General features: G+C 38.8%; 1 protein-coding gene across 4 annotated transcripts in view; it reads left to right on the top strand.

The window, feature by feature from the left end:
- Positions 1-8194, top strand: part of SHPRH (SNF2 histone linker PHD RING helicase) — a 90380-nt gene extending 82186 nt beyond the window's left edge. For all 4 annotated transcript variants that reach the window (XM_087425197.1, XM_087425194.1, XM_087425196.1 and 1 more), the window contains 3 exons: positions 247-425; positions 4718-4798; positions 6231-8194. In XM_087425197.1, coding sequence (XP_087281323.1) covers positions 247-425; positions 4718-4798; positions 6231-6327 — 357 coding nt within the window. In that variant the 3' untranslated portion in view covers positions 6328-8194. The remainder of the gene's footprint in view (positions 1-246; positions 426-4717; positions 4799-6230) is intronic.
- Positions 8195-14912: the final 6718 nt, after the last annotated feature.

Here is a 14912-nt window from a genome sequence, read left to right as displayed (position 1 = left end):
ACATGCACGTATCTTGTGATTCCACCCTCTATTGTAAAGAACAAGAGCGCCTATGTGACCCTTTGCCTTGGAAAGTACAGCAACAAGTTTACATTTTCTAAAATTGGTAATTTTACATTTAATTTTCTTAGTTATTACATTTCACAATGACTTGGATACCCTTAGGCATATTTAACATGAGCTGTAATAGATTGCTCTTATTTTTAACTGATCCAGCTAAAATTTAAATGTACCTTTCTTTTTTAGGAGAACCTTTCAGCATTTAAATATGATCCCCAAATCAATATTTTGCTGCTGCCCCTGCACACAGGTTCTAATGGATTAACTATCATTGAAGCGACTCACGTTCTCTTGGTGGAGCCCATTTTGAACCCTGCCCATGAGCTTCAGGCCATAGGAAGGGTGCACCGAATTGGACAAACAAAGTAAGCACTAATTAACGTCAGTCACGCTTGCTTCACGTCTCTGAGATACGAATCAACGTTTAAACTCTTCCTTTATGTTCGTCATAACCTAATCATTATTAATTACTTCCTTATTTATTAAATTTTCAAGTATTATTATATGACCAAAAGACATCTCAAGATTTTCAACCCTCCCTCCTCCAAGCAGCCAACTCCCCAAATTCTCACAGATTTTTGTCTTCCCTCCTTCAAAAACTACTCTGATCACTTCATCAGAAGTTTCTTAAAATATTTAAGACAACTGCAAAGTTGAAGGCATCTGTCATAACTCTGAAAAGAGTTGATGTTTGATATCTAAAGTAGCCTGTATTTAAAAGAAGACATGTCATGCACGACTGGAAACAAATAGGTCCTTTGTAAATTCTTCCCTTTGGGAAAAGACAGCCCCCCAGGTCTACTCTAAGAGATAATTCGATTTAGTTTAAGGCCCAAAGCAAACCTAAAGTGAATATTGTGTCATATGCATTACTTTTATTAAAACATCGGAATGGACAATTATCCTTCATAAGTCCTTTCAGAAGTATTACCTCCTGGTTGTTAGATACCTTGAATGTTTGGGAAAAAAATGCGTCTGTACTAAGCACTCATTAAATAAATATTGACTGAGCACCTACTAGATGTCAGGCGTTATGTTAGATACTGAAAATTCAAACTGAATGAGACGTAATCTGTTCCCCCAAGGAGGTCACTATGTAGTACAGGAAACAGATGATTTAACATACTGTAGCAGAGTGTTCAGAAATATACGAGAACTACTGTGGGAACAGAAGAAGAGGGTGATGGGTTGGGCACTAGAGAGACAGGAAAGGCTTCATTAGGTTGAGTCTTGAAGGAATAATTATTTCAAAATTGGGCTGGAAAAGGCTGCTCACGTAGCCAGAGAGAGTTGCGTGTGCAGAAACACAGGAGAGAAACATGATATTTCTGGAGACTGTGAGGAGTTTGAAATTGCTGGAGTATAAAGTATGAGGAGAGGATTGGCAGGAGATGAGGTCTCGTGTGCCATATTCAGAAATAATGACAGCTCTGTGAGCAACAGGAGAGCTAATGATGACTTTTTAATTTTAAGTGAGAAAAAGACGTTCTTCAAACAAACCCTTAGCAAAATATGGCAAAGTAATATAATTGTAATAAACGCAAGCTTGTTCTTAAGTACTACCAAGTGTCATTTAGATTTGTAGTTATGTTTTATTTAGTTGCCTTTTTGTTTCTTTGTTTTGTCTTATATTTTTAAACATTGACTTCCTGTCTCATCAGTGTTTTCTAAAGCGTACACTGGACTCGTCTCAGGCGTAAACCCACAAGTCTAAAAGGGCCATTCAACACTACTCGACCATCCTACTATGCTCCCCTAGTTAATAAATAGATTTTTCTACTTTCTGAGGAGACTATCTTAAGTCTTTGTATATATCTTCTTCCTCCCCGTTGACAACGATCTTGTCTCGTAGAGGGAAAACAGATACAGTCAGATTAGAAGTACCTCATCTTTCCATTACCAGCTTGAACTGTCTACCTGCATTCGTATTCACATACTTCATTCAGTACATTTTTATTGAGCACCTCCTGTGTGCCAGGCACTGGTCTAGTGATGGAGATGCCCTCATGGAGCTTAAATTCTAGTTGTAAGGGATTGGAAGACAGACAGATGGTAAACAATAAACATAAGTAAAATGTAGGTATGTTAGGAGCTGGAGAAGTAGAGCCAGGTAAGGGGATTAAGAGCACAGGTGGCTGGGTGGGAAGGCATGAAAGGTCTTATGGAGGAGGTAGCATCTGAACGAGGAGGTGAAAAATGAGATGGAGAAGAAAGAGAGAGGAAGTCATGTAGATGTCTTCAGGCAGAATGTTCAAGTAGACAGTGCACTCAGTGCAAAGGCCCTGAGTCAGGAGTGTGCCTGGTACATCTGAGGAATAGCAAGGGGTCAGACTTGCTGAAGGAGAGTGAACAAAGAGGAGAGAAGTAGGAGATGAAGTCAGAGAGCTGGGGGCGGGGTGTACGTAGGGCCCAGGAGGCTTTCACTGTGCATGAGATAAGGAGCCCCTGGAAGACTTAGAGCAGAGGAGTGACTATGATCTAACTTAAGTGTTGAAGGAATCATTCTGAGTGCCGTGTTCAGGCCCAGGGGAAAGGAAGCAAGAAAGAGCAGAAGCAGGGAGTCTAGTTAGGAGGCTGTTGCGGTAATCCTGGTGGGAGTTGAAGGTGACCCGGACCACATTAGAAGCAGTGGACGTGGTGAGAAGTGGTCAGGTTCTGGATATAGGTTGAAGGTAGAACCAATAGTACTGTGGACAGATTGGACATGGGGGGTGAGAGAGTCAAGGTCAACACCACGGTTTGGCCTGGACAACTAGGAGGATGAAGTAGCTCTCGGTTGAGCTGGGGAAACCAACAAGGTAGAGCAGGTTTGGTGAGGGAAGAACAGAATTGATTTGAGTTACAAGTTTGAGATGTTTGTTAGACATCATGTGGAGATTTCTATTCTGTGATTGGACACACAAGTCCAGAGTTCAGGAGAGAAATCTGGGCTAGAGAGAGGGGTTTGGAAGTCACCAGCATGTATGGTGTTTTTAAGTCCTGAGACTGAGTGAGATTACCCACGTAGTGAGCATAGATGGAGAGGACGACCAGGGTTGGAGCCAAGCCCGGCTTCTGGAGCAGACATGAGGAACAGACATCAAGAACCTGGCAGTAGGGATGAGCTTAGAGGAAGAGAAATGGGAGTGAGTTGAGGCAAACTCAGAAGGAGTGGTGTAGGGACAGCAAATTGCGGGGTTCATTTCTCATTGCCTCCGTCTTCTTGGTAAAGGGTATGGTCAGGCCATCGTCTGAGAGCGAGCAGGGTGGGAGAGGACTTACTGACTGTGGTGAAGGTTTGGAAATAAGGAAAGAGGTGTTCAGTAACCATTGCAGCTTAGCCAAGAGGCTCCCTTTGGGGCTTAAAGACAGCCAGGGATTTCCTGTTCTTTCCCTGGAGACTAAGAGCATCTTCCAAGCAGCACGTTACGTTCTGGGCAGGACCTGCCATCTCCCCCGCCCCCCAAAAAAAATCACTCCCCTATATTCCACCTCCACCTCCTTACCTCTCATTCTCTCTCACCCTTTCCAGTTGGGGTTTTGTCCCCACCATGCCACTGAAATGAGGCTCCTAATGTTATTAATGTCCTACTTCTTACCAGTGGTCCCTGAGGGTTCTTTTTCTCTATGTACACTCCTCAGATGAGCTCATCCAGTCCCAGAGCTTTAAGTAGCATTTATATGTGGAGGACTCACAAATGGATGTTCCCCAGCCCAGACATATCCCTTTAGCTCCTGTCACAGATTCATATATCCAGTTCTATCTCTGCACATGTATCTGTGGACTCTGCACCTCCCCTTGGGTACCTATCTCAAAGAAACCTCAAGATTAACGTGGGTAAAATAAAACCATATTCCTGCTGCACTCCCACCCACCTCAAGCCTTCCTCATCTTATAGTGTGCCATTTAAGACTTGTCACCTCTACCTCCGACAGATATTCCAAATATATTGACGACTTCCTGTCCACTGGTACAGCGATAGTACAATCCACCTCCTACCTGGACTGCTACAGAACTTCTTAGCTGGCTTCTCGGCCTCCATTCTTGCTGCCTTACAGTCCGTCCTCCACACAGCAGCCAAAGGGGTTTCTAAAATATAACCAAGTATAACTCCAGTCATGCAGAAACCCACTGATGGCTTCCCATTATAGTCACAATAAAATCCAAGTTCCTGCTGTGTCCTACGAGACCCTGCGTGATCTGACCTCGGCCCCCCTCTCCATCTCACTGTCACCTCTCTTCCCCCATTTACAATATGCTTCTGCTGTGCTCGCCTTCTTTCTGCCCCTGGACCATTTGAAGTTTGTGCCAAGAATGTTTTCTTCCCAGGACTTGCCATTTATTTACTGTGTCTTCTGTTCCGATGCTCCTCCCACTCCTCCTTTGCTTAGCAGCCTCATTCCCATCAGTCATGTTTCAACTCATGTCAGCCTCCTCATGGCATTATCTGTACCTTGCAACTATCTGGTTTGTTTATGTGTTCGTTGTGTGTCTCCCTCGTCAGAATGTTAGTTCATTGAGATTAAATTGTTTTGTTCACTGCTGACCCCCCCAGCACCTTGATTAGTACCTGCCACAGAGGGCCAACTGACTAACAAATACAGCATATAACGTATGAAGTCTGTCCTTATTTATTTTAAGATGTATTTAAACTTATCATTGTTATGTACCTTCTAGACCTACTATTGTACACAGATTCTTAATTAAAGCAACAATAGAAGAAAGAATGCAGGCAATGCTGAAAACTGCTGAGAGGAGGTAGGTGGCAATTAACTGCAAGTCCACAGGGAGTTTTCCTGTGTGTATAAGATGGTGTAAGTGTTGGGAACGTCTTCACTTAGATGACCGTTTAGTCAACCAAAAGATATAAGTACAGATACTTTCTAAAAGCAAGATATGACAGTTTACCTATTCAGTGTTTCTCAGTCAATGCTCAGGACATTTTAATTTTTGACTCAATTTATTAATAGAGATTGTAATGTATAAAAATATATTCAGACTATCCTACATTTCTTTGCCACACTGGATTACTTTTTAAATGAAATCTATCTTTATGCCCCATCTAAAAGCCTTAGTCTGATATCCGTAAAATGAAATTTACAGTGCTCTTTACGTTATCACACATGTTAGTCACATGCAAGTAGGAAGATCTGGCTGAAAAATTCGGCTGGTAATTGTGGTGTTAATTCCAAAGGCAGAACAGCAGCACAGAGACCAGAACAACCTTTTTTTTTTTTTTTTAAAGATTTTATTTATTTATTTTTTTCCCCCCAAAGCCCCAGTAGATAGTTGTATGTCACAGCTGCACATCCTTCTAGTTGCTGTATGTGGGACACGGCCTCAGCATAGCCGGAGAAGTGGTGTGTCGGTGCGCGCCCGGGATCCGAACCCGGGCCGCCGGCAGCGAAGCGCGAGCACTTAACCGCTAAGCCACGGGGCCGGCCCGAGACCAGAACAACCTTTATTTTAAAAATTTAACTTTGGAATCATAAAACTTCCTAATATTTATTCCCTAATTTTTCTTTAAAGTCATTTGGAAAACGTAAACCAATGCCTTAACTCCCTCCTCGTGAGATAGGTCTGTACACACACCAGAGATGATTTCCTTAGAAGGGATTGCTGCCACAGAGCTACTTCACGTAGCAAAGAAGCAATTTGAATTCAGAAATTGTCTTCCGTTGGTGGTTTATGGGAAGGAAAGAGGCTACCACAAGAGCTTTTTGCCTCAAACGTGAAGGCTTTTTGTTATTGATGTTTCCATATGTAACAGAATTTGGTGATTGTATTTAAACCACCTCAATAAAATAGCAATTAGAAGAACTGTTGAAATTCTCTTGAAACAAATTAACTTTGTAAGGTGAGAGCCTTAGGAGCAGTTGGCAGGGGTTTTGTTTCTTTGTTTCCTTAATTGTGCAGAGAAAAAACATTTTATGACAAAGCCTGAAAATTGTATATGGAAGTCTTCACTAATTTTAACAAGACATGGTAATGACCCCATCATCTACTTTCTTCTGGGAGTTTCTTATGGTTCACTTACAAAAACTTAGGAATAAATATGTTTTTATACTATTATAAGAATATAATATTCTTATAGTCTTATATTATTATAAGTTATATTGTTATAAGACAAACATAATAATGTATTCCTTGGGGTTTCTTCCTGACTCTGCTCGCTTGGACAACCCCGCAGTCACACGAATTCGTCGGCGAAGCGCTCAGAGGCCTCCGTCCTGACCGTGGCTGATCTGGCAGACCTGTTTACCAAAGAGACCGAAGAGCTTGAGTGAAGTGCCCCTGATGCAATCCACAGAATGATGTATTTAAAACTTTCATAGCTTCTAGAGCAAAGTTATAAGACAAAAATCCAGTGGATGTCAGTCAGCACTGTCCTTGGTTGAGTGAATTTCTCTTTTTCAGTTGTACAATGTCCTAGTCGTTATTAGGTCCTTTTCAATATAGTTTCCAAAAGATCTATAAAGATTTTTAATTTTACACTCCTAGTAAAACATTTATTTTTGTTCCAAAGAATATCTATATCTGAGAGAATTAAGAGAGGTAACATGTACTTTTCTTTTGATAAGATCAGTCTTAAAAAGAGTGGGAATAAGAGAAAGTAAACTAGCCTAGTTTATATGACCTCGTGTATTTAACCAACATAGATCTCGTTTTTGGAAGGGCCTTCAGTATCTTTAGCACATGATTCACCAATCTTTTGTTAGTAATATTTTAAGTAAATGGTGAATTATGTTAACTCCTAGTTATTTGAGTAGGTTTAGACTGTAACGCCATGCATAGTAACTTTACAGTAATACAACTTCTAAATAAGTTAATATTAGGCAATGATTTCTTTTCTGTGTACCTTGCTACTAGAAATTGAAACACTGAAAACTTTTCGTATTTCTATTTTACATTAAGGAGTATCAGTATAAGCAGTTAACTTTAAATAGCTTTTTCAAGTGTGTTAACATTTACCTTAAAATTATCTAAACTGCTTCCTCTACTTTTAATTTTTCCTGTTGTTAAGTTTTTACATGTTTTAAGATTGATGTATCTGTAAATATTGCAATTTTTATAATTTTAGTTCCTATCATTATAACATGGAAATATGGCAGGGGTTTTTTTAGTCATTATTACACTGATGTCTTGAATTCCTTTCCTTTCCCACTTTCTTGTGTAACTAGACTTTAAACCATTAATGTCTAAATTTATGATAGGGTTTGTTATTTTATTCTCCTAGAACTCCCCTCAAGGCCTAATATTTGATTTGTGGAACAAGAAAATGTTGTATTCACATAAGCAAATAGTTGCAAGTGATAGTAACCTAGGGTTTCTTCTTCTGTGAAGAATTAATGGACTTTGAAACTGCTAAATAAGGAATAGCTTGTATTCTAGCCATTTGATGTAATACGAACGTTTTTGTTTTGTTTTCTTTGAGCCTTCAGAGTTTTAAATGACCCTCAGGACTCATTAGCTCCTGCTTAGCTGCCCAGAAAACTGTAACAGAAATACCCCTGGATCACATCTGTCTGCGAGGCTCTGGTGCTTAGTTAAGGTGCATTTTCTTATTCTAGGTTTATAGGGTGACATAATTCAACCGAAGAAAACACACACACATTTTTGGTGCTTATTCTTCAGTTGAAGGGAGATATGCATTGATTCTTTTATATGAAATTAAACAGAACTATTATTTTCGTAGCTCTTTACATATGATAAAGAGCTTTCCTGTACAGTCATGTGTTTCATTTGCCCAGCAATCCTGTCAAGTTGATATAATTAATATCATTCCTGTTTTAAAGGTAGAGAACTAAGGTTTGGAAATATGGAGAAACGTGTCCATGACACGTAGCAAGTAAATGGTGGAGCCCAGGTCCCGACTCCAAATCTCATGTCCTTTTTCTAAACCATATGTCTTGCTGAGATTCAGAAGGTCCATGGTTATAATTTAATGGTGAGCATATTTCAATATTTCTTTTTGTTTGTTTCCTAGAATTCCTTTTTGAGCTAAAGTTTTAGGGAAAACAATTTGATATGCTTCAATTTTGTAAAAAAAAAATAGAGAGAGATATATAAAAATATACCTATCTGTATTAGAGAAAAACTGCTCTTATTTATTTCTGTAAGATATTATCAATTAAATAAATATTTTAGTGGAAATTGAAATTTGAGAATTTATTTAATTTCTGACTGTAGAACATGCAGTGGGGGTTTTTTTGTTTGTTTTGGTCTCTCAACAAAAGATGTTAAAATTGTTTACACTACAGAATCTTATATTTCGTAGACATTTGTTATTTCTTCAAAACAGTCGTGACAGTTCTTCCAAATAATTGTTCAAAACAAATACAGATCTAATCGCCACATCTTCTTGGCTGCAAACAAAGAACTTTTTGGTTTTCTTCTTCCATCATTTTATATTGTCTGAAATATCACTGTGCTTGTAAATAGTTGTTCTTAAATGGTTGCTGTGCTAATGAACCAGTGAGAGAAAATGATAGAATCCCAATGCTTAGCTTAAATGTGTTTGGATCTGGGGATTTTCCATTAATGAATCCAGGTGAGTTTACCAGGACTGAAAAGACTTACCAATAGACAATGTAAAATACATGTACCTAAATCCGTAGTCTTTTGCCTCAAACCTGGATAGTTTTACTATGCTAATTGCAGCTTCAACTTTTCTCTTTGGTGTGATCTAGACAGAATGATCCATGCATTTAGTTTTAAGTATGAGTCCCTTTCATATCACATTAATAACAAGAAACTAAAAACTCGCAACATAATGATCTGACATGTAACCACAAAGACTTTACAAATAATTATCAAACTTAACAATACTTATCAAAATACTTAGGAGTTGAATTTAGCAATGCACGATTCATCATCAGCTCAGGCTACCCTTTCAAGGGGACAAAGGAAGAAATTATATCTTTTAAAATTTCTCTTGCTCTCATTCGCTAGTTCTCCCGAGATTTCATGTGCTGGAGTTCTTGATTAAACTGTAGAATAGCCTTTGGGAATGCAGAAAGCACCTATGCTAAAGGACCTCGGGCTTAGTTAAATTGAATAAAAAATCTTTCAGTTTTTTAGGATTTAAAACAAAATCCCACAATAATATGCTGTTTCATAGTTTTTAACTGGCATACCACTGTAAAAATGAAATGGCATTGAAACAATACAGTACAAGAATGCATTGTAGGCCTATCTACTCTGATAAAGGAAATCTTTAATAAAATTTCTTCAAATTGAGATCAGTTAACTATGTTTATAAAATTTGCAGGAATCTCCATGTGCCTCTGTGACACTGTGAAGCCCACGTGAGTGCTGTCACATGTGAGGGTTGAATATGAACTACTTGCAAGCCTTGCTTTAGAGGAAGGCTATGTGGGTAATTGATAACCCCAAAAGGAATTCAAGTCTTGCAATAGGTATGTGGTGGTGTCTCCAAGTTATAGAACAGATAGTGTCACATACAGAAAATAGCACGAGAACTTGGCAGGGACCAAAGTTGCCATCTCCAGGCTTCCCTTGCCTTCAGTCAGCCTTTCAGGGGCATGCATATCTTGTCTTTGAAGGTCCCAACCATCCCTGGGATCCTGGTCCATTATTTAATATTAGTGACTCTGAATACTGATTTTGTTCATGAAAACCAACTTTGTTATATTGAAACCAAACCCTTTGTACTGCAGCTTATGCTTTTTTTCTTTCAAAATAGAAATAAAACTTAACCTCCATTTTCTGTGTAATGATCATTTGTACAGGTAACTATTGTTATAAAATTATTCAGTAAGTTTCTTTCTGCCTATCCAATATTCCATTCCTTCAGCCTTTTCTTAAAAGTCTTCCTCTCCAAACCCCTTTGGCATCTTTGTCTCCTGGTAAACCTGCTCTTAGAGCTCCACACCCCTCATAGAGCCTCTTCAGGGAACAATTTTGTCCAAGGACGTATTTTCGACATGTGGGATCTTTTCAGATCTGTGAATTGTATGCCTCACAGTTCTGATCACTGACCCTTCCAGTGCCTTAAGGAGCAGACATTTGTGCCCAAATTTCCTAGTTTCTCCTCACTTTATTAATAACTTGTTTAGGGTGTATCTACTGAGATTACCTGTGCTTTTTTCAAAACCGTTTAGTTTGTATTTACCACATCCCTAATTCTGTACTCAGAACTGTAAAGGCACCTTATGCCCCTTCTGTTTCCCACCTTCAACAGTCAAACAAGTGCTACATCCAGTTATTTTCCAGACTCTTCATACAAATTTCCATTGACTAAGATGAGGGCATTACTGCCTGTTGATTATGTTGAATATGTTTTCCTTTGACTGTCACGGAATGGTGGTAACGTTGGTAAATGCAAACCTGTGTTTTAAAAGGGAATGTATTTTAGTGCCTGATCTTGCTTTATTGTATCAGAATGTTTATAAATGATTAGCTATTAAACTGTTAAGGCATCATTGTGGAATATTGTATTTACTTAAAATGTCCTCACTGCTTTTCACTTTGCATGTCCTTATATTCTGCAGGTCACCATTCCTACCCTACACTCATGTTCAGCTTCCCAGAGAATTGCGTACCAGCATGATATGGTACAAATAAAGACATTACATAGCACTTCTGTCTTCCTATTAAGTTGTTAACGATGACTCAATTAAGCAGACATCTAATCGATGCAGTGAGTTGTTTTTAAGGGATGATCATTTTTACTCATAATCTTTGCGTACAGCAAAAGATTAGCACATTTCCTTCTTAAATGGCTTTGGCCTTCATCAAGGTAAAGATCTTTACTGAGTAAATCACTTTTTAACTCTCTTCCTTTCTTCCTATCTGCTCTTTTCCTCCTCAGTTTTGGAAGTGTATGTCTAAGTGATACCGAGCAATGGGCTCACTCTGCTCGCTGCAATCTGAGCCAATTAATCACAACGAGTTAGGTATCGAGAAAGGAAGTTTTAATTCAGTTAGCTGGCATAATCAGGAAGATGGCATATTAATGTCTCAAAAAAGCCATCTTCAGAAATTACAGAATCTTGAGGTAGTTATATAGGGAAAATGGGCAGTAAGGAGGGAGTTTCCTTCAGGAAACATGATGGGCTCCAAGGTCTTTCATTGTTCCATTCTTCTGTCAGCTGTAATGGATACCTTGTAGGTATATTTCCTACCTGTAGTCAGCCTGTTCCTGGAGAGAAACTCATAAAGCAAAGTTTTAATTTATCAAGCTATCGAGGAGTACATACGTAAGCAGAGGCCATAAATCAGGAGAGCATGTGAATTTTTTTAGAGTATGTGCAGAGCAGTGAGTAGTCACACAGGAGGGGCTGGGGCCATTTAACGTAACAAGATGGCCTCACTTATGCTCACTTACTTATCGGAAAAGCAGTTTATCCACCATTACACAAACGAGTACTTATCAGACCCCCACCCATGCATTCCTGACCTGGAGGCAGTGGGCTCCGGAGGGGAGAGGCTCCTCCGATGAGCCTCAGAGAGTAAGCCCCCAAGTTGTGTGCAGTTTGCAGCTCCCAGAAGAGAGTCCACCTGTATATACCAGCCCAAACTGACAAAGACATAACCCACATAAAAGTTTTTTAGGGTCTTCAATAATTTTGATGTATATAAAGTTCCTGAGACCAAAAAGTTTGAGAACTACAGTAGCCTGTTTTTAAATTATCTTCCATGTCTCATCAAGAACAAGGCAGGGAATGGGCCGTGCTTGTGGTGAGTTGCTGTATGCACCTTTTTATTGACCATTGTTAAAGGCCTATTTTAGAAAGAAATCTACCCAAAGAGCAGCAGCAGTATATGCAGGCTTGATGGACTTTGTGTAACAAGGAGTTCCTTTTAGTTTTGCATCTTACACTTTGTTTAAAAAAGAAATTAAATGGTTGAGGTTGCATATAGCAGTTGACTTTTTAAACCACTTACTCCAGATGAATGTAAAATAAACTGAGATTCTGTGACTGCTCTGTGACCACAGAGATAATTGTCACCTGTGATGGTCAGTGTTATGAGTCACTTTGGCTAGGCTATAGTCCCAGTTACTCAAACACTCATCTATGTATTTTGTGAAAGTGTTTTATAGATATGATTCAAGTCCATAATCCGCTGACTTTTAGGGAGATTATCCTAGATGACCTGGGTGCGCTTGATTTAATCAGTTGAAAGGCCTCAGGAGCAGAAGTGATACTTCCAAGAAGAAGAAATTCCACCTGTAGACACAGCCTTCAGCGCATGCCTGAGAGTTCCAGCAGGCCCTTCCTGATGGCCTGCCCTACAGATTTTGGACTTGCCTAACCAGCCTCCGCAATCATCGATGCCTTGCAATAAATCCTTTATATCTCCTACTGGTTTTCTTTCTCTGGTCCAACCCTGACTCATACACCCGCCTTGGGGAAGCAGATGAGTGACACTGTTTATGCTGCCACTTTTAAGTAGCATTGTAATGTTTCTAAGAAAACATACCCGAAAATGTTTAGACGTGACCTAAACATGTAAAGAATACAGGTTGCAATAACAACAACAACAAAAATGAGATAGCTTTTGAAATGAGTATCACTGGTGTCCATTCTGTCCTCCAGTGTGGCATGTATGCGTTCCAGGAATAGGCAAGGAGATCCATTGAGGTATGGAGAGAAGATATTGGAACTTGTATTGAGTGGGGGATTATTTATAAGAGAGAAATTAAGCTTCCTCTTATTTAATATGGAGATCAACACTATTCCCATCCACTTTATATGGCAGTTATGTGTCACCTGTGTAAGTGAATTTGGGAGCCACACACACTATCAGGCAAAGAACGAGCGCTGAAGAATTTCATCCTTGTATCAGGACGTCAGTGGGGAGGAGGAGGGGCCTATAGCATCCAGCACAATTTTAATTATCCACGGGAAAGCAATTTTAGAATACAAAATGAGTTCTCAAAGGAGATAGTGAAATTGTTTCTGAAATATTTTCAGAAAAGGCCAGGATTTTTTTTAAGTGCAAGTGAACTTGAAGGCTCTTTTAGGTCTTAAATAACTACGGTATTTTCCATTTTAGTTTTTTTTTTTTCTTTCTCCCAAAATGTGTGGTGTTACATTCCAGAATCTCCTTAGCCATGTGAATAATAAATACAAAAAAATGAGGAGGGGCAGGGGGGCTGCTATTTACTTTTCTAAAAAGTTAATAAACATAGAAAATGCAACTATTCCTTTTTAAAAATTTATCGAGGAATTCAGTGAATTCAGTAGGAAAGGCTTTGCCTTCCATTGGGTGTACAGTAAATGGTTGTTGAATTTAATTGGTTGGAATAACTGATAAACCTGGTTCTCAAGAGAGCAGAGTTCTGTGGGTTACTAAAACATCTGCGAGCATCCTGTCCACTAGACACCCAGCTGATAAACATGAAGAGATCATTTAACATTTCTCCTATAACTGTGCTACTTCTGTTTCGTATTTAATAGAAGTGCTCTTTGATTGTTATTCTTTGATTTTTGATTTTGATATCAGTCATTGTTACACAAACTGATTAATTTTTTATCTCTAAGATTTATGTAATATCGCCTAAAGCTATTTGTTTCTTTTGGACTCCTATGAATCCAGCTGCCAAGACAAGTGGCTCTGCCCTGAAATCACAAGGCAACTCCACTGAGTCAGTGGATCCCAGAAATAAGGGACCGTGAATCTGGCAAGGAGGCCATCCTCCAGAACAATACAGCATTATTGTGTTTCTCTCACACTAGACAGAGTCATGGGTTGTTTTCCTCTTTGGTTGGAGGCAAATTCAACCTTAAAAAGCACTGATATTTAACAATAAAAACACAACCCAATTTAAAAATGGGCAAAGGATTTGTTTTTTTTAATAGAAATATTCTTATTTCAAAATGAAGACATTGAAAGCATAAGAAATCTAAAAGTTCTATGAAATTACTTAAAAGATATCTTGTTTATTTTGTGTTGCTCCAATATAGTAGCACTAAACGTGTGCCCTCAAAAATGATTAAGTAGTAGCCATTTTAACCTTGAGTTTTTTTCCCGCTTTAATGAGGAATAATTGACAAATATAATTGTATATATTTAAAGTTACAATATGATAATCTGATATACATGTACATTGTGAAATGATTACCAAGATCAAGGTAATTAACACATCCATCGCCTCAGCAGTTAACTCTTTTTGTATGTGTGTGGGAGGGTGTGTGTGTGGGAAGAAAGCTTAAGATCTACTCTGGGGAAGTTCAAGTGTACAAGGCCATGTCATTAACTAGTCACCACTGTACTTAGAGCCTCAGAACTTATTCATCTTATAACTGGAAGTTGGTACCCTTTGACCCATATATCCCCTCTGAAAAAGATATACAAGTGGCTGATAGGCACATGAAAAGATGATCGACTGCATTAGTCACTAAAGAAATGCAAATCAAAACCATAATGAGAGGGATGTGGTGGGGGGATGAATAAGCACAACAGAGGATTTTTAGGGCAATGAAACTATTCTATATGATGCTACAATGGCAGATACATGTTCTTATACATTGTCAAAGTCCATATAATGTACACCAAGAGTGAATCCTAATGTAAACTATGGACTTTGGGCGATAATGATGTGTCAATATAGGTTCGTCGATTGTAACAAATAACAAGTGTACCACTCTGGTGCGGTACATTGAAAGTTGGGGTGCAGTGTGTGATGGTCCAGGGTAGGAGGTATATGGGAACTCTGTACTTTCTTGTCAATTTTACTATGAACCTAAAATGGCTCAAAAAAATAAAATGTATTAAAAAAATACACAATGAGATACCGTTTCACACCCACTTGAGTGACTATAATCAAAAGACAGACTGACAACTTTGGGCAAGGATATGGTAAATTGGAACACTCATATATTGCTGGAAGGAATGTAAAATG

Source organism: Ceratotherium simum, chromosome 38 (assembly GCF_057802395.1).
Source record: "Ceratotherium simum simum isolate JZ-2026a chromosome 38, ASM5780239v1, whole genome shotgun sequence".
NCBI lineage: Eukaryota > Metazoa > Chordata > Mammalia > Perissodactyla > Rhinocerotidae > Ceratotherium > Ceratotherium simum.
Note: the sequence above shows the minus strand (reverse complement) of the source record. Positions and strands in the feature narration are given on the sequence as shown.